Source organism: Caloenas nicobarica, chromosome Z (assembly GCF_036013445.1).
Source record: "Caloenas nicobarica isolate bCalNic1 chromosome Z, bCalNic1.hap1, whole genome shotgun sequence".
NCBI lineage: Eukaryota > Metazoa > Chordata > Aves > Columbiformes > Columbidae > Caloenas > Caloenas nicobarica.
The window spans coordinates 18,607,148-18,632,024 of NC_088284.1; the positions used below are offsets into that span (position 1 = coordinate 18,607,148).

General features: G+C 35.7%; 1 protein-coding gene across 2 annotated transcripts in view; it reads left to right on the plus strand.

The window, feature by feature from the left end:
* Positions 1-24,877, plus strand: part of ADAMTS6 (ADAM metallopeptidase with thrombospondin type 1 motif 6) — a 152,091-nt gene that overhangs the window by 17,944 nt on the left and 109,270 nt on the right. For both annotated transcript variants that reach the window (XM_065655824.1, XM_065655823.1), the window contains 3 exons: positions 2,933-3,150; positions 3,659-3,742; positions 4,241-4,386. In XM_065655824.1, coding sequence (XP_065511896.1) covers positions 2,933-3,150; positions 3,659-3,742; positions 4,241-4,386 — 448 coding nt within the window. The remainder of the gene's footprint in view (positions 1-2,932; positions 3,151-3,658; positions 3,743-4,240; positions 4,387-24,877) is intronic.

The window sequence follows — 24,877 nt, forward strand, 5'->3', positions numbered from 1 at the left end:
TAGACCTAGATTTATTGTGTGCCTTTTCTCTATCAGGGAAGTGGTAAGGATCTTGAAGTGCTGATTGAGACAAGGTGAATGTTATTTCTGACCTTTCTGAGAAAAATTGTAATAATTGATAGGAAGTGGGGTGGTGAATTTGGTGGAAGGATGATCAGAATTGGTTGGGAGGAGCGAGTGATGGACTACTTCACAGTAGATAAAATTATGTTGGCTAATACAAGAGAAAAATTTGAGGGGCAGGGTGGTTCAGGTAAGAAGATGGGATAGACTTTCATAATCTAAACTAGATTTTAAGCAGTTAGACATAAGAATGTTTAAAAAATAAAAAATGTTGAATTCCTATTTCCTGTATGTGTCATCACCAAATTAACTATGTTTTATTGAATATCATTGAAATCATTAAGGTTTTGGTAAGAAGTTGGCCACCATCAAATTATAATCTCTTCAATGGGATTTGAGGCCACTGGGTTATCTTGCAGAATGCTGTATTTGGATACAATTGAGAAACAACAAAAATTGCCATATGAAAGCAGCAGAGTGGCAGATTATTTAGGGGTGGCTCTACTGTGTGCTGCCTTATGTAGTGGTTTTACTCATGCTAGACTTTACAGTTGGTGTATTCTAAAATGAAAAAAATGCTTGTATATACATTAAATGGTGATGTTAAACCAGCAAGAAAAAAGCAGCACATAATGGCTCACTTAAAAATATTTTCATAGTCGCATCTTACATAAGCAGCTTTCTGTTGCATTTTGAGATCTTTCTCTGTATATGTTCTCTCCTCTCTCTGCTCCTTCACGCCTACCTAACATCTTTAGAGGACTGAGTTAGGAAAACTGGGGTACCGTAGTTGTGAACTCCACTACACATTTTTGGATATCTTTTCAGTTGCAATTTTAAAGCTAATCTCTGCTTTTGTAATCATTATCTTGGGGTTTTTCTGTTTTCATGTGTGGTTTGTTTTTTTTTTTCCCCCTTTCTGATTTTCTTTTTTTACTTCCTGATAGCTATATTCAATGTTAATGAAATTCAGTTTCTTTCTTTTTTAATCTAGGAATGTGGTGGAAAAATGGCATAACTTGCCACAGAACTATTTCTTTTAGATATATTGCAAACTTTAATTGACATGTTTTAGCTTTAGAAAGAAAATCCAATCAGCATTATTTTGTGTTTTTAAAGTAAACCAGCATGAGCATTGATAGATCCTGGAGTGTGAGCCTAAGTACGCAGGATTGTTTTCAGCTTTACCACTACTTTGAGACCAGCTGAAGTCTAAGCTTCTCATCTGATAAGAAAAGGAGAAATGTTTGTTTTTGTGAAGTCTTCTGAGACCTTTGTTTGAAGGATGCTATCACGATGAGTCCAAAATAATATTTTCTTTGTTTCTCTGAAAGTTTTCTGCATGAGATCATCCGTTTTCTTATGTTTAGAATAGATTGGCATCTTTGAGTGAAAAATTATGAACGAATGTGGAAGCAGTATTGCACTTCTAAAGTACTTCTAGCAATATAAGAGCATCAGAAACCCTCAAATGTCACAATTTGTTATTTTAAAATTAAGAGCAGACTTAAAAAATTTTAATAGAGAAGCTGTCAGAGAAAATTCCAGACATTCCTAAATCACTCCTTAAGTGAGATGAAAATCTTTGAACCATTTAAGCAACTTTGAATTGCTTACAATAGACGTGAAAAACAGGAAAAAGTTTAGTGTTCATATAGAATCCCCAACAGGCTTTAATACTTGATACAGTTTTTTAGAATGAATTATATCCATTGCAGAATGAGGACAATTGTATTACCAGCATTTTTTCAACTACCAGGTTTATTTTCATTTTTTGAGTTTTCTAAAATATGCACCTTTTAAAGCCAACACTGTGGCCTCAGAAATTATCAAGCACTGCAACAGTGGAAATGCTGAAGCTTTGTATTCTTGGGTTTTGACCTGACCATAGTGTGGTGTAATTATTGCTCTTTGAAAATAACATTCTACTTAGGTAAAACCGGTCTAGTAATATACTTTGATAAACTTAAGGTTGAGACCTGTGTGGGTCTTTCTGGAAAAGGGATATTTAATGCACTCAAAAATGCCGGTTTTGCAGGGGAGGGTTGGTTCAATTTTGTCCTGAGGACAGGAATTCAAAATCAAAGTAAGTCTGTAGTGTTTGTTTTGCTGATAATTAATTACAGCTGTTTGGATTTTTAATAATCAATCTCTTGCATGCAAAAAATATTTTTCTCTAGTAGAACAAATAGAAAAATCAACATATTTAAACTAAAATTAGTGTTAAAAATAACTATAGCAATTATCCCATGTCAGGCCATTTTAAATTTCCCATTATAGTTAATTCATGAGATAGATAAAACATAGTCTGACAGCTTTCTGAAGAAAAAGTTAGTTTATTTGGCCTGAAAACTATTAGGCATGTAAGCATAATTACCTAATCATTACAGAGTTTCACATGAGGGAAAAAGCTTTTTTTGATGCATTTATCAGTGTATTTAATTCTTTAGTATGTTTTGATACCTTTTAGCTTGAATTTTGAATTTTTTAATTTCCACTATGTTTTTTCCTAATGTTATATCTATCTTGTTCTTAGCCTTAAGATTCTGAAGTGTCCTTATGGCTAATTATAACTAATCTTTAGTATTAACGTATATGTGAAGAATCAGGTCTATTAAGAGAATATTGATGATTTATGTTTCCAAGTCAATTTAGGGAGAGTTGAGAATATAAGACCTCAAAGTTGGTTTTCCATTATGTAAGGTATTTTAAACAAATGTTTAAAAAATATAACAAATTTAACTTTTCTTTGCCTCAAGAAAGACTTCTTTTTAGAAGCCTGAAGATAGTAATCTCAACATAAACCAGTTGCATTTGAATGAGTTTTACTAGTGATCCCTCTGAAGTGTTTAATTATTTTGGCTCCTAGAAGACCTCGCAAGAAGTGGTAAACCTTGGTGGATGAGTGATGCATCTGCTTTTCCAACTTCACTGCCAGTGAATGACACGTTAAGTGGTCATAGTCGACAGAAGAGATCAGTAAGCCTTGAACGGTTTGTGGAAACGCTGGTAGTAGCAGACAAAATGATGGTGGGATACCATGGTCGCAAAGACATTGAACACTACATTTTGAGTGTAATGAATATTGTAAGTTTCATCCCTCTCTGTGTTCATATCAATAAGCACGTACTGAAATGATAAAGCAACTGTAAAGTATTTACTTATTGGCATGAATAATGCTTGCAGGAATGAATAATTGAAATATGGCAAATGTTGGCATTGTGGGGGAAAATGCAGTACTGTTTCTGTCAAGAAGTACACTGTGATCACTTTTAAATTGTTTGTCTTTAATTTTAAATTCATATGATTACATTTAAATTATACAGTTCTATTCTGTTTAAGTCAACAGTTTAAATGCTCCTTGTGTTGGATGAATTATGAAACAAGGTATAAACAATTTTGATTGAAAAGTGTGACCCAAGAAGTTTGTTCTATTGAATGGTCATTTTTTGGTCCAATAATAACTCTTATTCAGGTGATAATGATAATTAACATTACAAAATTACATTGAGTGAGAGGTTAATTTTTAAGCGTTTAGGAAACAAGTAGTGTTTCTTGTCTGACTTTGTGCCTTTTCTTATTTTCTGGAGGTCAGGTTGCCAAACTTTATCGTGATTCCAGTCTAGGAAACGTTGTGAATATTATAGTGACACGTTTAATTGTCCTCACTGAAGATCAGGTAAGAGCTCTTGCACTAAGCTTCATATACCTGAAATACAAGTTACATTATTGTGTAATATATATATTATATTTAATTATTGCTTGAATTGACTGCATCTGAGTACAAAATCTATCTTGTAATCTTTCACTACTTTAATCAAGATGAAACAGTTCAAAGGAATATTCCTCATGTATCATCTCAAATATATCTGTTCTTACTTCAGGTGATTATTAATATACCTTTGGGAACGTCAGTTTTATTTTTAGATTTATATTCTGATATTCTGATTTTTTTTAATTGACACAATCATTATTAAAGTTGGAACAGAAAGAATGCCTGTTCAGTAATACACAGCTGAACTTGGGGTCAGATTTTACGGAGATAAAATTTGGCAAGAAGAGTTTATTCCTAGAAACCACTGCTTCTAATTATAGTCCCATTTTAGTTTTCAAAAGGCTTAACAACTGACCTTAGTAATTTGTTTGGAACATTTCTGGTATGCATGTTGTATTGCAGCCAAACTTGGAGATAAACCACCATGCAGACAAGTCCCTCGATAGCTTCTGTAAGTGGCAGAAATCCATTCTCTCCCACCAAAGTGATGGAAACACCATTCCAGAAAATGGGATTGCCCACCATGATAATGCGGTTCTTATTACTAGGTATGGTCATTATAAGTATTGTGTTTATTTTATTTTATTTCTATAGCTTTCTTGTTCTTGCCTTACATATATATGTAGAGAGAGGCTCGTTGTAAAGTAATATAATTGGTAGGTAATCTTAAGAGGAGGAAAATGAATAGATGGCTTGCCTTAAATATATCAGACTATTAAAATAAAGATTAAGAATTTGGAAAAGATCTGCAAATTACTTGCTTCTGCTGTTATTTTCACTTCATAATGGCCAATGCAAAATATGACAGTAGAACAGATGGATCCTATTGAACATTTTATACTTTTATGATTGAAAAGAATTCATAAGATTATGGAGTATGAAACAGTATGGCAAACGTTTTATTAGCTGTATATAATGTTTTTTATAAGAATTTCAAGCCAGGACCTCAACTAATGTATTGGTATTTCTGCTGAAAACCAGCTTCTTACAAATTCAGGCAATGTGAGAATCTACTTTATAGCTGTTTGGATATATTGTGCTTAATGAAGATGAGAACTGACAGTTTTAATAGGTAGTTTCAAAGTCTGCATATGTACCCATTTGTTTGCTTCAATTCCAAAAAGCTTGCACTGTAATTTTGCAATTCTGATAAACGTATTCCTGTTTGTCCTTTGCAGTTATGGGTAGGCAACTGTACTTCATTAGGAGATCACTTTTCCCATTGCTTATTTTTTCATCTCTATTTCATTTAAATAGCAGCAGGTGCAGCAGCATTAATTTGGATTAGGATCCTTTATTATAGTTTCTGGTTTCCAGGACAAATTGTGTACTGCTTTGTATGTGACCTATTTGTGGAATAATTGTTTTCGCTGCAGAAAATCTTTACATATTGATTAAAATAATGGATATTTTGTGGCATTTGTGTAGAAGGTGTAAAAGTGTCTGGGTTTTTTTTCAGATGGGTGGTTTTTCTTGGTTTTGTTTTGTATAAGGAGCATTTTGGGGGGGCAAGAAAGAAAAGCTAATGAATCACTTGCATGTATTTTTGTATTCGTATTTCAAATATAACTGTAACGTGGGGTTGTTAATACTACATAGTAACAATTAGGGTGATTAAATGACAGAATCATTTAGAGATCTGCTATAGTCTGAGAAGTTTAAAAAGTACTAAAATCTCTAATAAAGAAAAATGAATGAAATTCAAAATAAAATACAGTTACAGTCCAAGATCTTGATTTTTCACAAAGGCCTTCATTTATGCTCAATTTTTTGCATACAAGTACTTCCTTGACTAGGGCTGCTCACTTGTGAAATTAAATATATCTTTACAGCTGTGCTACACATGAGGGTTTTACTAATATAATTTAGGCAGTGAGTGTAACTCATAGGTGGTATGGCTGTGTCAGTTGAAGCTCCCAACATGTATGTATAAGCTACCTTGGCAACACTATATTTTTGCTGTCATGACTGAATAACTTGATGTTTTGTTAGTGTTATTCTGGCACTTCAAAGCACAGTTGTTTATTTTCTTTCACTGTTGTGCTTTATTACTGTATATTTTCTGCTGTCTTCCCTGTTCAGGTAGCATGCTCCCAGCATAATTATGAACAGTTCTGCGTTCCAGATGAAGGCTTAAGTCAGTGCTAACTTGAAGGCCTTTAACTGCAAAAGGAGCAAGTTTTCAGAGAATGTGAATAATACCCATTGAAAATTAAGTTTTTTTCAGTAAGAAGTAGTAAATATTAAGGACTTATTTTATTCTTCATTATGGGGCCTTAGTAATTGTATAAGCATGCATGGAGGCATGCCAGGCTAATCTAAGAAGTCTCATGGAGACGTTGCCATGTCTGCTAAGCCACTGATCTTTGGGCAAGAGATTACCTTTGTTCAGTGTGCCTGGTATATGGGCTTCTCTGTTGTGGTCCTGCAGGCACCCTGCAGCCTGCTGAGTGCTTACTTTTACTATGTGGGTAGGGGGTTGCAGAAAACTTCGTAGCTGATAATAAGAAATAAGACAGGTAAGAGACTGGTCCAAGCAAGAGCCTGATTTCCAGTCAGGAGAGCAAAGCGGTGGTTATGGAAATATGGTATTACTTGCATGAATATGATTTTTTAAAAAAGTAATGTGCATTCTCAACTCGGTATGGTGAGTATTTGGTCTGGTTTAGCTTCTTTAAGGCTGACAGACTCCATAATTTACCTTAAAACCACAAAACTTCAAAGATCACAATGTACCCTGGTATTGCTACTTATTTGTAAAGAGCACTTAACTCAGCTTCCCTTCCATTTCAATCATTTGTTTCCCTTTCTTGATCTTATAGATCATACAGTAGGATTTGCAGAATTCCTCAGCAATACCTTGATTAACTTGCAAGCATATAAGTTATGAACAAAACTATTCCTTTTCCTGTGCACCTACACAGATGATGAGAGCCAGAGAGTTGCGTTCTAGGTTACGCTTTGTGGCAGAGGTGGAAGATGATGAAATTTAAAACATGCCATTATTTTTTTTTCTTTTACCCCCTAAGAATTCTCTAGTACTACATTTCTATATAGCTTAAGATGTTCATTTGATTTGTCCAGGTACTAAATACTTGTTTTTCCAGATGACATGTGTGACTGACTCTCTAAACTTTGCAGCAATGGGGTCTTTTCCTGCTGGGAAGGAAGATCCAGAGCTATTAGTTTGCCTCCTGTTGTGTCAGTAGATCAAGCTAAAGGTGTACCCAACAGCCCATAGAGAGGAAGGTTTCAGGGGGAAGCAGAGATGCCCATGTTTGTATCTCTAAGTGGGCAGAACTTGGTCTTTGAGATACAAATGTTTTAAACAGATGCATGAAATGTCATCTCCTATTGGTAGCATCGCATACCAGGAGTTCGTTTTATGTTTTTTAAAAAGAAAACTGAATCCACTGTGCTTGACAAAAGCATTAAGATCTCTTTGATGCAGCTACAGTGCTCTTATAGGAGCATAAGTGATTCCATGCAGAAGACTTCATGAAGTTTTAGTTTTGAGGCTGTAAACCTTTATCCTTTTTCCCCCTCCCGCCCCGCCCCCTGGTACTCATAGAGATGCACTTATGTAGATGCAGCTTCAGAAATTAAGGACTTACGTCTCGAAATACAAAAATCTTTTACTTGGAGTGCACTTGAGTTAGTTTTAGGAGTGGTTTACTGCTTTAGCAAGTTTATTCCACAGCCTCACTTAACTGACATACTCTGTTTGAGGAATCTCTGTTTGCTTGAATAAAGAATTGGGACCAGAAGATGTTCTTACCGATTAAGCCAAATACATCTTGATTTGTAGGTTAGACTGGTGTCAGTAAAAATGTTCAGTACCACAGATGGTAAAATTTTCCTGTTTCTCTGGGTTTTAAATGGGCTTGTACATGTTAATTTTTTGTGAGACAAGGAATGAGCTCTCTCTTAATACAGACTCATCTATTTTTGCTAGGTACCACTGTACTTGTAGTTCAGTAGATGTATTGCTAAGCAGCGTGATATGGCTGCTGTTAGCATTAACCCTGGTATTAGTACACAACATGTCTCTAGCAACAGTGCTGAAGACCATGTGGGAGGCATTAGCAATACGACAGAATTGGTGGCTTTTTCAAATCTTTCAAGGAGAGGAGTTCTAGAGAACTGGTTTATGTTTATTGTACATGTACAAAATTCACTTCACAGTGCTTCAGTTCGTTGTTCATCATTCATGTTTCCTCATGTGCAAGGTATACTCTCCTTTGTGAGATATGCAGCTTTTGTGCAGGCCAGTGCTAACAGTTCTTCTAAGGGGGCAGAAGGCATATGTATATGGTAGCAATCCTAAACCCCTGTAAATCTTGTGGTTCATAATCTAAAGAACTGAAATGCTTCTGGCATTGCTGTAGATACTTGAGAGGGGCAAAATCTTGTTGTTTCATTTTTGCATACCTGTATAGAGCTCACCACAATCATGCCTTTAATTTTTTTTATAGCATTAAGGGGTTGTAGGCAGCCAGGAATGATTTAGTATTTACATTGTCCTGATAGCAGTCCTAAAAGGAAATGTATTTTATGGACACATTTGCCCTTTTACATGTCACTTGCTTATAGGTTGGTAGTATACTTGTATTCTGTAATAAAAATTAACATTTCCCCATCAGGTTCTGTACTAGTTGAAGCCCTTGGTAGTGAGCTAGGGCCAGCCAGGACTGCACATTCCTTTTCTCCTGCAGGTCCAAGATTGTTAGGCTTCTTTCTGAGATACTTTTCCACTTTTATCCTGGGCTTCTTAACGTGTTGCAAAGATTTCTATACAATGCACTCTCACGTTGCTCTGTCAGGACGATTTCCTAGCCTTGTCCAATAAATTTGGACATCCCAAGCATTTCTGTTCCCATGAAATCCTGTCTCTGATCCTCATCCTGTGGTTTCTCCCTCTGTTAATAAGAATGGCTCCGATTACAAGAAGTAATTCTGATGTCAGTTGTATTTGTTTGCTTCTTACTTCCTTGACTTGTAGTCCATTAAGTGATTTTCACCCTTGTGTTTTTATACAGCCTTTCAACTTGTTCTACTGGACTTCCTTGCAGTGAATTTAAGCCCCTGACAGGAGGCTGGTTTTCCTTAGTTGTTTTTTGTGCAAAAATTGTAAGACTGTACATTGATTTAGTGTCCTGGAGACCACGTGTATAAGACTACTCCTCTGAGACAGAGGGTTGAAAAACTGAGATGTATATGTTGCTCTGAATGTCTGTCTCTGTAGGTATTTAAAGTACAAGGAGCCCACTTTCCAAATAATAACACTAAATTCCCCATGCCTCTATATTTTCAGGTAATTAAAGGGGTGTAAGTGAAAAATCTATCTGCGTATTCAAAATGATGCATTTGGAAAAAATCCCAACAAATTTGAAATGTACTAGGACTCTGCTGCAGCAGATTGAGGAAAGTAAAGTATTACAAGTCGTTTGCACTGTGCTTTGCATGATAGGAATATTTGTACCTGAGTATCTGTATATGACATGTTCCTTCACTCCATTTTAGAGATCTGCTGCTGACCACTGACAGAATCAGTACGTTGCTAGATACCGTGCCAGTACCACAGTTCTTATACTCTTCTGTCAAAACACATTTTGTGGGTCTTCACTATCCTAAGGCAATTCCTTGGAATTACCACTATAAGACTGACAAAAGAAGAGTTGTGGCTGAGGGACGCAGCGTGACAACCGTGAGCCATTACAGCAATACAGCATCTCTGTGTGTAGATTATTTGCTTTAAATATATATGGGTCTAGAGCCACATTCCAAGATTGCAAGCCCTGCATGTTCAGTGGAGGGAAAACATATACAAAGATTGCAGTGGATAATTCTCCCTGATTGATTTTCTGTGTCCTTTTGTGAGCCAAGAGGCTGTAGGCTGTGAAATGATGGTAGAAAATCCACTTAGATAACACAGACTATAGAGAAAAATATGAAAGAGTTGCAAAGTAATAGAATCAGTTGGCATATTACATAATTCCTCTTTATATGACAGTTATACACTTACTTGTTGAGAGGTTTGTTTTGGTTTGGTTTGGTTTTTTGTTCCCTTCCCCCACCCCCACCTGAATAAAGCCTGAAATGTTGTTCAGGTTTCCACTCCTGGCTGTGAATTTTTTTTGGTTTTGGGGGAGGAGGTAGGTGTAAATTGTATCTTTATAATTTATTCCTAGATTTTGTAGCTGAAAGGAATCAAATAGACTCTGTGGGATTTGAGGGAACTCACATGGAACAACAAAGTAGCTAGAATGCGAATCTGAAAAGCTGGTTATTGCATGGCAAATGTCAACCAGCAGGTGATTTGCAGCTAATTAACAAGCACACTGTGCGAGTGGAATGTTTTCTAATAAATAAAAAGGCTGTTATTTTTAATTTCTGATGCCATTAGTTGATTCCTAGTTTACAGTTGTTTAGTTAGAAGATGTATATTCTGATTTAGTTTGTAAAATTTGAGTCTGTGGGGGTGGAAGGGTGGAAAAGGTATAAGGTATAACCAGAGTTTGCCTAATGCATTCCAGGTGGACAAAATGTGTTCAAAATGTGTTTTATTTAATACCAAATACAGAAGACTGACCAGTGTCATGGAGTAAAGCTCAGACTTTCATGCTCTGACAGGAGACTTCAAGTCTGAAAGCTGGTGTTTTGTTTGTTTGTTTAATTTTTTTTTTTTTTTTGGTAGATTGATTGAAATACTTGATACTTAGTAAAAAGACAAATAACATTCTCCTATCTCAATTGAAGACAGAAATTTTGAGTGTAATCCCACAAACGTCTCTTAGGATGTGCTCACTGTGTGGAGCTGGTTACACACCTAATGATTTCCTGAACTGGAAAACTTGAGAATATTTACCAGCACACAACGTGGGCAGTGCAACTCCTTACTGCCCCCAGTTAAAGTCTTTCTCTAAATGAGGCAATGAAACCTTTGGTAATGAGAAATGCATTGAGATAAATCCATAAAGTATCAAACTACATTTCCTATTGATAGTAATGGTATATTAATGCCTGCTGTAGTTTACAAATAAAACTTTTCCTTTTAGACATTATAGTTACTACAAAGGAAAAAAAATGAATGAAAAGTACTTTAGTATGCTCTATCTCACTCCTTCCCCCCCTGTGTTTTTTTTTTTTTTCTCTAGGCATTTACCTTCTGAGTTACACAAAGGGTCATAAAACTATTCAAATTATAGATTTTCCAGGAAATGTTTGGTGGCAATAGTTTGGGATATCTGTTAGAACACTCAGTTACTGCTTGGCCAGATGTCTGAGGAAGGGCTTTCTAGCAGTTTGAAATGTCATATTTTGCCTTTTTTTTTTTTCTTATAAAGAACATAGACTTGTTCAAAAAGCTCTGATTTTTAATTTTTCTTAGTAGTCTGAACAGAATCCTAGCTTTTTTTTTTTTCTCTTTTCCCCCTCTCTTGCTTAAGTACAGTATCAGGGCTGTTATTATTTTCACACCTTACAATGACTGGCAGAATAATACATATCCAAGTGAGTAGCTGTGCTCCTCATTCTTGACAATCTAGAAAAACATATTAGGCCAGTTTCTACCCTGTATTTTCACCAGTTTTGGATTTCGTCTGTGATCTGTTGCATAAATTCTGTCGCTCTGCCACACATGACTATATACTACATTTTCATGTTTTCTTCACATTTTAAACATTGGTCTGGACTATTTATCTCAACTTTATAGTTACATTTTATTGTATTGCTTCTACGTAAGAATACCTTAAAAACATGTGCTTTTAATTAGGACACAGGTTGTAAATTAATTATTTTAGTGGTAGCATCATATCAATTTAATTTTAGTATTCAGTATTCTTCAGTTTCTGCTAGTTTGCACCAATCTGTCCTAACAAAGGGCATGATTATTTATGCTTTGAGGTCAATGGCAGCATGCCCATTATTTCAGTAGGATCTGGATAAGATTTCAATTTGAGCTCATGGCTTGTTCATTTTAATTATGGAAACAGTCATGTAAAACCTAAAGTGAGCATTGTTTGTTCCATGCTACTTTAACTTTTTGAACTATTTTGCAGCTTTAAAATGTGGATTAATGAAGTTAGGTGCATGAGTGTCTTAGCCGTTTTCAACTTAGGGATGGTATTTTCTCTGAAGTAGCACCCTTATATGTATGAAATTAATAACAGCCATGATGCATACAAATAGGTCACTTTCTAACTAATTTAGGTATATTCAGTAGGTTAAAAGTAGTTTCCCAAGTGAGTAGCACTATTTACAGGTGTGAGGTTTCTTGATGTTGGTGTTTGTTTTGTTTGGTTGGTTGGCTGGTTTTTGTTTTGTTTTTTGTTGCTTTATTAATGAATTTACGGCAAAGAAGTGACACTTGAAACAAAATGTCTGGAAATTTTCCAGTCAAAGAGCAGTTGTGAATAGGCAGGAGTAGATGATATTACAGAATTGTCACAAGTAGAGAAATAAGTTGTAGTTCATGTCTGCAGTTGTAGCTGTTTAGTTTATCTTTCATAATGCATGATGCAATGCAGCTTAACAGGTTATTAAAATTTGGAAAGAACTGGGTGATGAAGGTAAAGTAAAAATCCAAAGTGAAATTTCCATACTTGAATATTTTGTAATTGCTATGCTGGTCTGGTTGTGTGTGCTCAGGTAATCGGTACTAAAGTTGATTCTGAAATCAGATCTGCTGAACAACAGATAAAATTTTTCTTTAATCTCAAATGAAATCAAACTCTCTTGTTTTCAACTCAAATCAAAACATTTTAATGAGTAATACATTTGATGAAGAAAATAAGAAATTGCGTTTGTTTACATTTAGTATGTTCATAATTAAATTACCACCTGTGCTGCATTCTCAATTACATTTTAACTGACACTTTTCTAAAGATGTGTGTTTGCCAGTCTTTATTATATGAAGTGAACACTGGAAAATATGGTTGCTGAAAATCAAATACTGAGAAAAAAAACTGAGAATAAACTGAATATCTGGTGCAACAGCATGTGAAGAAACGATGGTCTGGCTAACTGTAAAGAATTAAATATGAAACTGTAAACACGTTTAATGACTAGCAAGTATTGTGTAGATTTAGTCTTTCACACACTATATTCCAGTTCTTCCAACCATTGTTTGTTTTCTGTTCTCTTCTGTTGCCACACTGACCTGTTATCAGCAGGTGGAACAGTAGCATGTGGGAATGCTACATATAAGAAAATACTCAGCAAATGTGACAATTTCTGCTTTTGTATGGTTTATCTTTTACTTATTTCTAGACTTGTAACTCTTCATGCTTTACTAGCTGTATTTGTACTGGCTAGGCTAATACAGAACAGCAATTACAACATTATCAACAGGGTGGGTAAAAAAAAAAGTCTTTTAATACTGCATAATCAAGTATCTTTCTTAGATCAGCAGTTATTAATTGTCCACACATGTACTTATGCAAAATTCTTGACATTCCTAGTTTAAGCTCTTAATATACATACCCCTATTTATAGTATTTCAAAACTGTATTGAAGTAGTCTGTGAACATGATGGAAATAGCCAAATGCTGTTGCATGTACATGACTCTCCTGGACACATGTGCTAATGGTACCTCAAGCTAATAAATTTAATCAAGATTTTTTTTTTTCAAATTATATGCAGTTGTCTTATTTTGAGTAATGACTGGTCACTTCTTCAACAGGCAATACTCTTATTCAAGCAATTTTGTATGTTTTAGTGAGTCAAAATGATAGTTTGTCAACAGTGACAGGTATTCTAGTATTTGATACTTTGGCACAGTATTGCATGTAGATCCTTTGTACAGGATATTTTATATGCTTTTCTTCTCTTGCATTTTCTAGCTTAGAGAGAAGTGGCTTTCAGTTGTAAGTACTGCTGAACTAGACTTGAACAATGGTCAAGATCAATTGCAACTATTTATCAAAAATAGCACAAGACTTCTGTATATAAAAATACTTCTATGTTAAAGAAGCTTTTTTGTACTTAAGTTTTGCGTATTATATATAAACATTAAATTTTATGTAAGTGCAGCAACTTGTAAAATTAGTAGGGAGGTGCATCCTTTATTTTTACATGTATTATCATGTATAGTTAGGATGGTAAATTACAGACAGAAAATATTAGATCTACTGAGGGGAGCCATTGGGTGATGTCAACCCATGATGTCAACTGCTATGTATGTTGTTGCTGTTAGTTTGACTTGCAAAATTGTACCAGCAGTCATTAAGTTTTGAGCACATGTTACAATAGTGCATTTTCTCAATATTATATTATGTCAGAATTGTTCTGTTTGATTAGTGGAAGCAAGCTGAAAGCTGTGGTGAGAAACTATTTTGGATGCATTTTAAGTACCTGATTTGTACCTTGCAAATAACCCCTCAAGTATGCTGTACTTACTTTTGTATACAAAGCAAGTAATGTCCTGCAAAGACCGATCTTGACCAGGTATAAAACACAGAAGTTTTCATCACCTTTGCATCTATTTCTTCTCATCTGTTTTTCATCATGCATGGTGAAAGCATTCTTTGTTTGGTCTGGAAGACCTTCTGTACCTGCTCCTCTGCTGCTCCTCTGCTGCTCCTCTGCTGCTCCTCTGCTGCTCCTCTGCTGCTCCTCTGCTGCTCCTCTGCTGCTCCTCTGCTGCTCCTCTGCTGCTCCTCTGCTGCTCCTCTGCTGCTCCTCTGCTGCTCCTCTGCTGCTCCTCTGCTGCTCCTCTGCTGCTCCTCTGCTGCTCCTCTGCTTGGACTAGGTGATCACTGTAGGTTCCTTCCAACTGAAATATTCTGTTCTATTCTTGATGGTTTATTGAAGCTTTCAGTTGAAGCAATTGATTTATATTTATTAATATACCAAGAGTTTTAAGGTGAAAGTATGTTGTATTGAACTTGCTTTCTTTCAGAGAGAGGGGAGGTATTTATTTTCAGTATGTATTTGCCTGCCTGAAGGTTAAGACTTCCTTTAGTACTCTGTATACCACAGTGTGAAATTTTTTTTGGTGGTAGCACAATGCAGTGAAATATACTGCATTCTAATTGCAGGAAAGTCACTATTTGTTGCATGTAGCAATTTATTTCAATAAATTAGATATGTTTATTTATGTTTAATGGAGAAATTACAACTGTTCTGACCATTAGAAAAGTCCGGAACATAGTCTAAAAACATTTAGCTGTTAGATATCAGACACATTATACAATGGGGCATCTAAGACGATTTTCATCTTCCTCAGCCTCATCCAAAAGACCTTTCTGCCATCAGAATAATTTATGATTTTGCCTTCCTTTACCTATGACCTCCATACATGTAACTTCTCTTTAAGTGGTTCTGCTGAGTGAGTTATCAAGAAGAGTATTTTCTATGGCTGCGGTCCTGCAATTTAATCTATAAGTCAAACTCCCATGTTTATGCCAAGTGCCTTAAATATCAACTTGGCTCTGCACGATTATGTATATAAAAAATCCCAACCTTGCACAAGTATATCATATTGAAGGACTTAGGCCATAAAGAGGACAGAGTACTTTCTTATTCTTGCTTACAGGTGATAACAACTAGATTTAGTGTATGGGAGGGAGGGGACGGAACACGAGGACACTGTGTATGTGTGCACGCATGCGTGGGGAACAACCACCAAAACTTCTTTTTCTTTCCACTCTTCAAAGCAAACAAACAATCAAACGAAACCCTGTGGATTCCTCAGCCTGAAACATTGGAACATCGCTTTTTAGAACTGTAGTACTTAGGACTTCTTTTACAATATCATAGTGTTATTTTTAAAAGGCATTTATTCTGACTTTGCTTGCTTTTTTTTCCTGCCACACGGATGTTGTGACTTTAGTTAGTAATATGACTTTTGTAGAACTAGGAAGGAAAATAAGAATGTTAATGATGTTTTCTTTAAACCTGCAAAATTATTTTTGCTACTTTAGTGACCTAACTTTGAGCTACGTCTTCTGGTAAAGGTCACTGTTAATGGTCTTCTTATATGTTACAAATGATGTGTGCCATTAAGCTTTTTCCATTATCCTTGAGGTTCAGGTGCATCCTCTGCTCCCCTGCTACATGTTAAAGAGATTCTTCTTCCACGCAGATCTTGAATCACTTGTTCCCCAAGTGTCCAGTGCAGCTGTATGGAAGAATTTTCTGTGAGGTGGTCTGGAGCAGTGTTCTGTGGGACTGGTGATACAGATGTATTTCAGTGTCCTATTTCTAAAATCACCTAATCTGTAGAAACAGAATTCTCTATTGTTAAACAGTTATTTGGAATCACAGACCCATAGCAGTGTAAAACAAATGTGTAGTTTAAAAATATTTTTATTTTTTAAATTTTAAGACAATAGATGTATAATAAGTAGTACTTGAATTCATTCCGAAGTTATCTCTCATTTCACGTATATATCAAGCTAACAAAGCTGAAGGGTTCATCAAGGCCCTTTGGCTGAGAGTTTAGTTCTTGTGCTACTCTATAGTCCTGTGGAAGATTTGGCAATCGGGACCCGTGCTCCACTGTTAAAGATTTTTCTCATTCAAAATTCTTTCGATCCCCGTAGGGTATTTTATTAAGGAATTTCAACCTTTCTGTTGCTAGACCATTGTCTTTGCCTTTGGAAATGCTGGCGTCCCTTGATTGAGCGTAGTTAGAAATTGTGCAGTCTGTAAGGTCTGTTCAGAGGCTCAGAGGGAAAATGTTTTCATACTTAGTGTATGTACAATCCTCATTGTGTGAACCTTCTTCATATATGTACGTTAACTTTGTATTTCATACACAACTGTAAATTTATTGGATGCTTGTAAATGGCAAGCATATGATGGCATTTATCAGTGTGTATTTTCAGAGACAAGATGCTTTGGTAATAGGTTTGAGTTGACCTTTTTCCCCACGTTGTCTTTTAGCATTACTGTGTCAGTGTTTAGTTTTTTCTAGCACACAACAGAAAACTGAATTTCTGGAATCAGTGTTTCCATTGTGTCAAATACTGTGATTTTTGCCGATAAAGTACTTTGAAAGTTACTAAGTTAAAAACTGGATGCAAATTAAGGAAAAGAGTAGAGTGAAAAGAAAAATTATGTCTGATATCACAATGTCAAAGATACTTGCATATGTGAAGAGGCTGTTTAGTGTAATATTTGGAGGGAAAGGGATTATAAAGATATAACAGACCAAAGGCCATGACTATCTCTTATATTGAAGGCTTGTGCAACTCTGCAAAATCAGGAGGAAAATGAGATTGAAACCTTGATTTTAGTAGAAACGCTTACATAAATTATGGTTCAGATGCTATATTCGTGGGTGTTTCTTGGCTGTTAAGCATGTAAGCTTGAGCTATGTTGAGGAGAGAATGCTTCTTTCTAAATCACTTGTCTGGTATATGTGAATGTCTGCTTTTCTGTTGAATATCATATTAATACAGTATAAAATATTTAAGTTTCTTGCAGTTCTCTTTCTTTGGGCCAGAGCTGTCCTGGTTTCATACTGATTTTTATACCGTGAACATAGAAAGCTCCAAATCATATTGATCCAAGTCTTTTTCTTGCATTTGTCTACTCAGAAAACCTTAAGCACTCCAGTTCTAGAGTTTTTGCCTTCAGTGTATCTGTATTGTATAAGACCTCCCCTTCATAAATAGCAAGCTATCTCTCCTCAATTGCCCTTGGTTGAGATTGACCATTTTCTTCTTTGCAGTGGGCTGAACCTCCCTTCTCCAAGCCTGCTAGCTATTTTGTTATAATCCCTTTCTCTTAATTGGTGTAACGAGTTTCACTTGCATATGACTAAAATTCTTATTAAAAATGAACAAATTAACTTGCTCACTGCTACTTACCTTTATAGCTGAAAGATCCGAAGTAGCAGCAGTTTAGTAAAAATTACCAAATGGATAACAGCCTGCTAAGGAAGGCCTTGCCTTAATCTTCAGAGCCCATTCTACAATGTTTGCTGTGGTAGCTTTGTTGAAAAAGATTTCTGTGCCTGACATCTTTGAGACAGGCATCAGCATTCACAGTGAGCACTGAATGATTGATTGGGATTCATGGGGATGGATGCAGCCCTGGGTAGAGTGTGCAGTTGCTGTCTCCCTAAATCCCAGGAACAGTCTCCAGCAACCAGAATTTATCTTGATGTACCATGCTTTCCCATCCTCCTTTCTGCTTCCTCAGTCTCTACACAGCCTGAGTTCTGAAGATGAGAGGAAATGGTGTGGGTGAGTATGAGTGTGAGTATGTGTGTGTATGGAGGGGAAAGAAAATCATACCATGTCAGTACAGAGCAGGAAGAGAGAGAATAGTTGGCTGTCAATACTACGTCAGAAAAGAAGTCCATAATGGTTGTATGATTTTTATGAAAGTGTGCATTTGGACTCTGTATCTTGAAGAACTTGGTCTGTTGGTAAGTAACTTCATTTATACAATCCACTAACATCTCCTTTTTTTCAGCTGTCGTTTTGACCTTAAGGCTGTCACAGCATGTATGGTTCCTAGTTTTATATGCTGAAACCAAGCTTGAGAAACTTGTGTTTTTCAGTAGTATAGACTCCTTTAACACTGTGTGACACATAATTTTATAGTTGTCAAAACAAAATCTTGGTGTTTTCTTACTCCTTGCATCCATCTATTTTTCCCAAATAGTTACCAAGTAATTTCCTGTTACATGTGGTCAGGTCAAATCCAAGACTGCCAGCTCATGTTTGCTTCATATTTTCAAATACAACTTTTTGGAGAAAAGTTTAGAAACAAGGTCAGATGTTTCTGAAGTTTTGCTGTCCACAGATGAGATCTTAGGAAATGAGAGTTGATTTTTTTAACTTTTTTTTTTTTTAAAGTAGCCATCATAAAACTGCTGTTGAGTAAACTGTTCTCTATGTATTTGAATGTGTTTTCCCACTAAGATAATAAAACTCAAGTGAGGCTGAGCTATTTGGTTGAAAAATGTAACGAGAGAGCTGAAGGACTGGAAAGAGAATGCTATGCAAGTACTGTAATAGTCATTACGCAGCTTTTATGTTCTGCAGGGGTTCCAGTAAGGCAGTTTCCTATTGTTTTACTATGCTATATTTGTAGTAAGTATATGAAGATTTCTTAACCAAGCTTTTAAAAACAAAGGATGTCTATACCATGCTCTTTTGTAAAATATTTCAATGTTTCCACCTCCACTGGACTTGAGGAAAGCTGCGGAAGGCTTAGCACTTTTGAAGCATATTTCTGCTTTTTAGATTGCCAGTGCGGAAAGTTTTTTATTTTGAGAGTTCCTTATTCTCAGAAACACTACTGGCAAATAGGAAATTAAGGTTGTGATTCTGTCAAATATTCAGTAGTTAAAATTGTCAAATCTGAAAGGAGATTTCAGTAAGCAATTAGGGCATATCAGAAGTACTAGTGTCTAAGCTCCATATCCAGCTGATTACTCAGATCCTTCAGTTACTGTAATGCGAGTTCTTTGTGGAAGACAAACTGTTTACAAGGAAGAACTGTCCATATGAAAGAGCTATATTTTTAAGGTCCAGAAGCTTGCAGAACCTATATCTGAGTTTCTACTCCGTTCTGTATTTTTTTTCCTCTGTGTTGCTGGTTCACTGCTGAGTATTGTGTGGAAATAAAGGGTTGATTTTTGTGTGGTATAGCAGCTTGGAGTACTTACTGACAAAATGAGTTTCTGTATCTACTCTTAAATGTTACAGAATAAGAGCGATAGTATCAGTTCACTCCTTGTAAATATTGCCTTTACAAACATCACTGAGGAAGAGATACTTTTTTAGAGCTTGTATGGTGGGATGTTTTTCTGCTTTAATTAATCTCTTTATTGAAATAGCTTTTGAGTATTTTTTAAAGAAGAGGGAATTTCTGAGAGTATATTTGAAACAAAATGTAAGATACACCCATGTCTTTCAAAGATACACTGGCAATGCAGGTTATGCTTCACTTCTAATAATTTTCGCTGACTAGATTCCAGCAACGAAGCTGACGAGGGGCCTGAAGCACAAGTCTGAGGAGCAGTTGAGGGATCTGGAGCTGTTTAGCCTGGAGAAAAGGAGTCTGAGGGGAGACCGTATTGCTGTCTACAACTACCTGAAAGGAGGTTGCAGCATGGAGGGTGTTGGTCTCTTCTCCCAAGCAGCAAGTGACAGGACAAGAGGAAATGGCCTCAGGTTGCACCAGAGGAAGTTTAGGTTGGATATTAGGAAGAATTTCTTCTTGGAAAGGCTTGTCAGGCATTGGAACAGGCTGCCCAGGGAAGTGGTGGAGTCACCATCCCTGGAGGTGTTTAAAAAGTGTTTAGACAAGGTTCTTAGAGACATGGTTTAGTGGTGGACTTGACAGTGTTAGGTTAACGGTTGGGCTCGATGATGTTAAAGGTCTTTTCCAACCAGAACAGTTCTATGATTCTATGTGTACTCCACACTGTACAAATGTATAAAGGGCACAGCAGGAATTGGTTCACAAACATCCAGAACTCATCACTTGTGTTCTACAATTCACATTAAAAAATTTAGAATCCAAAGGTAAATCCTTTCTTCTATATTTGATAAAGAGTGAGACACAGAACACATGTAAGTGTTAAATACTTCCTTTGATCACTACATATTTCCAGAAGTAGATAATTTTTCTGCAAAGGTATGGTTTTGTATGTTACAGGCTGATTATCAACAAGTTTGTTAACCCAAAGGTCAGTTTAAGTTAAGAATGTCTTCTGTCACTAGTTCTTCATTATTTTCTTTTTTTAATATTTTGTCCTCCAGCATAGGTAAACCCATACTCCAGAATATTTTTAAAATAATTTTTAAAAAAGGAGTAAAGGCATATTTCCAAACCTAATTTGATGTGTGACTTTGAGCATCTTCATGATTCAGTGTCCAGCTATGAGGGATTTTAAAGAGGCAGAATATTCAGAAAATGTTGTCTTCTGTTTGGAAACTAAAGCTCTTAAATTGTTTAGAAATAGAGGTGTCAGAAGCCTTTCAGAAATATTTTAGGTCTAAGTATTAATTTGGCTAAAACATTAGCTCACTTCTATAGAAACATAGAATCACTGTAACATAAATTGCACTAATATTTCAAAATAAAAAAGCTTTAATGGCGTTAAAAAAACTCTTTAAATATCACTTAAAACTTCATTTTCAGTTTCATGACAAATAATGTGATTTGGTTTTATTATAATTAAGTTATTGACTCAGTAGATGGCACTCTTCCCTCTGAGTCACCAAGGTGCCTATGTCATCTGTATTTAAGGTTCTCTTTTTAAAATACAGTATAGAATCGATCCTGACTGCTTCTGCTCATTAGAACAAGAATATCAGTTTTCATACTCTGACAAAATTTTTGTTTAATTGTTACATGCTTGCTTGTCTAAATCTTGGTTTGTACTGCTGCCAGATAACATTTTTTTCCTCTATACTGTTGTGTGTGTTACTGTTAAAATAGCTGTAACACCCCCACATATGTACCTTCCTTCACTCCCCAGCTTGCACCTATCAAGGCCCGATTGTCAAATCTGTATTCTCATAACTAAGTCTTATGACTTCAGTAGAGTTGTTTTAATAATAAGATGAAAATTCACAGTGTAAAACTTGTCAGTCAGTTATCTTTCAGTAAATGTTATGCGAGACTTGGCGGCATGCTGGTACTCTGTGCTCATAGTATTAAAACAGGATCTCTTGCTATGGATTTTTGTCTGCATAATGGTCTGATTGTGCTGCTACAGACAAATGCAAATCATCAGTAAACCATTTCAGCTGTAAAATGCAGTCTTTAAATACATGTCCTTTATGTGTATGTTATTGGAATTTGTTTGAAAATTGAATTTTCCTGCCAGTATACTTGGGTTGTATAAAGTTACAATCTTATAATTTTGAGTGTCAGTACCTTTGTCTGTGCCATGCTGTGGATGTCTGTGTCCCCTGAACCCATGGCAACAAGGGAAATTGGATGTCGCTCTCTCTTTAATTATTCTTAGTACTTTTACCAGAGACACTGAACTCTTACATGATCTGCAGATTTGTACACCATGTGATTTTTCTTTTAGTGTTTTATATAGAAGTTCAGGTTTTTTCTGGTTTTATGCAGCCTGGTTATTGAAAAACAAAACAACATCATTTTCATACCTTTTCTCTAGTTTCCACACTAAAGAGAATTTAGCTAGTTATAAATGGAAGTAAGAATCAGTTTTTGAAATCTGCCCTTCTTGTAATGCAGCTTATTCCATTTTATGAAACAGATTTGAAGTGGCATTATTGGACACATCCTTATTATTGTTTTGGTTTTTTAGAGAAGACAGAAAAACCAGGGAAGTCCATTCGAAGCTTTTTGTAGTATTCAGTGAGACCTTCCTTAAAGCAGGAAAGAATGCTAGCTTATGCTCAACAAGCATCTTCTGCTAGTCCTGCATTTTTTCTTAGTCTTTAAAAGTGACTTTTTCCTTTTCCTTGGGATCTGATAAACAATAAATCCTCTTCAGTCTCTGAAACAGAATGCAGTTTACAATTCAGATGTGTTCCTCTGATGTTTTGTGGCACATTGGTCCTGATACCGGTGATATGTTCTCAACCAGCAACCCATAGCTGCTCTAGTAAAAGCCTTCAGTTATCAGTGCCCTCAGGGTCAGTGATATCCCCAGAACCAAATTTCCTTCTGTGGTGACTTTGAAAGCAAGAATCATTGTTTTGTGTCCTTTGCTGTTTTAATGCTCTTTAAATGCACTACCAGTCACAACTTCAGTTTTTCTCCAGATTGGATGGAAAAAGACTCATCTTTCTATAGATTTTTAGATTATATTTCTAGATTTTTATATTTTGAGATTTTTTTTCTCTAGAAGAAAATTGCTTGTTTTCTTCCTCTCTTCTAAGTAACACAAGGAATCTTCACGTGACTTGAAATAAATAATAGTTACTTACTCTTTTGCCAAAGCCTTACTGTTCCAATAGGTTATCCTGAAAATGCCCCCACAGTTTAAGCCTATAAGAGTTTTGAATGGATGCCTACATAAGTATTCAGAGTTTTGACTGTTTACTGCGCCTCTTTAGTCTGAGTCTTTGTTGATGTATTACGCAGCTTGCTAGGAAGACACACTCTGCAGAAAAAGGATGCTTCTACACATGTGCGCTTGACAGTGTATTTTTCAGTTAATGAGTAATCGTTGTGAATTTTTTCATAATTTGGAATTCAAAGCTTTTGTATTATCTCTCAGAACATAGTTACCATTCTGGAGAATTCTCTGTGGTTATCTTGAATTTAATCATTAGCATTTCTCCAAGTGGAAGAAGAAACATGTCCATATTACAAAAGTTGCTGGAGTGACTGGCATTGTTTCAGCAGTCAGACTGCACAAACATATTAATAATCTTTGATACTTGAATCTCGTATCGGTTTTGGAGGGGTCTTATGAAAACATTTGCACTGGCATTACAGGTAGGGAAAGTGGTCTGTGGATAAATGAGGAGACTGTTTTCCCCTGTAAAACCAAATTATGAGTAGTTCTTATGAATAACAGATTTAATTAAGAATACTCACAATGTAGAAACTAAAAAACCTGAAATATTACCTTGTTTCAAGGCAAATATGTATTTGATTTACATCTTGGTTTTAATTCTACCAAAAAAAATTTCAAAGTATCAAGATGTGATTTGAAAAAAATTGTGGTAACTTCTGGTTTGTTGTAATTTTAAAAATTCCAAAACATTGACAGTAAGATTTTTCCATTTGGTAGTGAGATGTAATTTTGGTAGTCTGGAATTCATGTAATCTTGCTAGTTACTCATTTAAGAATGATGAAACTTAAGAGCTCTTTCAGTAATGGTTTAAATGCTGTAAAAGACTAACTGGAGTGTCAAATCATGGCCTTAGTCTGTGGAGAAGGGCAAATGCACAGATCATGTAATGAAAGTATTTTTTCCATGTGTTTTATTGTTTGGGTTCTTTTCAAAGTTGCAATATAGTTCTTAAATGACTGCAGCTGATATGTTTTGGTTTTTTAAGAGGTGTGTTGACCTGTGTGATTTTTGTGGGAGGACTCCTAGACTTACATAGAGTAACACCAATGGCAAGGGAAATGTAAGAGTCTGTGTAACAGCTTGGACATAGAAGCAACTTAGTACAAAGTACCAGCAAGATGCTACAAGTTAGCTTAGTCTTGCTTTGTTGCACATTAAGCTGACTCAGCTAATCTTTCCTTGTCAATAAGCTCAAAGTTATGCAGTTATGATCTTGAAGGAAAAGGTGCTCTAATGTCAGAACTAGAAGGAGAGAAAGTATCAAAATTCTTGGTTTATTTCCCATATAGGCACTTAAAAGTCTTTGTTTTAAAATCAACTTTATACCAAGTTGCTGGAAGGATCTTGCTCCATGGCTATCCAATCCTGCTGTTGGAGTCAAACCTCTGTTGTAGGTATTTGTAAAATTATGTTAGGGCATCGGGTGTTCATTATTGAATACAGTATAATCATTATTTTAGTTATTTCTGAACATTTTGTTCAGTTTGTGTTCTGAAAACTGTGGAACTTGGTATTTTATAGAGCTGATCACATTCAGCTTCCAGATGAGCGTGATTCTTTTCCAGACCTTTTAAGATGGCTCTTTGGATAGCACTGAAGTTGCACTTGGATGGCATTCACACTACTTCAGCCAGACCCATGGCAAATCTCTCATTTATTACTCTCAGCAGCTTGAAAAAGGGAGTGCTAAGTGATTGAATAAATAGGGAGGAAGAGGTACAGGCAGTTCCTTAGCTTGCACATTAATTTAGCTGTAATGAAAGGTATTTGCTTATATTGTAATTCTAGGACAGTTAGTCCTGCTTAAAAATTGCAAGGTCATAAGTAATGCTGACAAATATTAATTGTCCAGACTCTTTCAGAAGAAATGACTACCCTATGAGCTCTTTCAACCACCTGCCAAAGTGGAGTGAAATGTATTTTGCAATTCTGAATAATATGTTTGGAAACACTAAAGAACAAGAAATTGTACTCCAAACACCAGAAAAAACAAGGAATTTTTCAGATGTGTGAAATGCAATCTGTTAAGCTATGAAAGTGTTTATGAGTCTTTGACCAAGATTG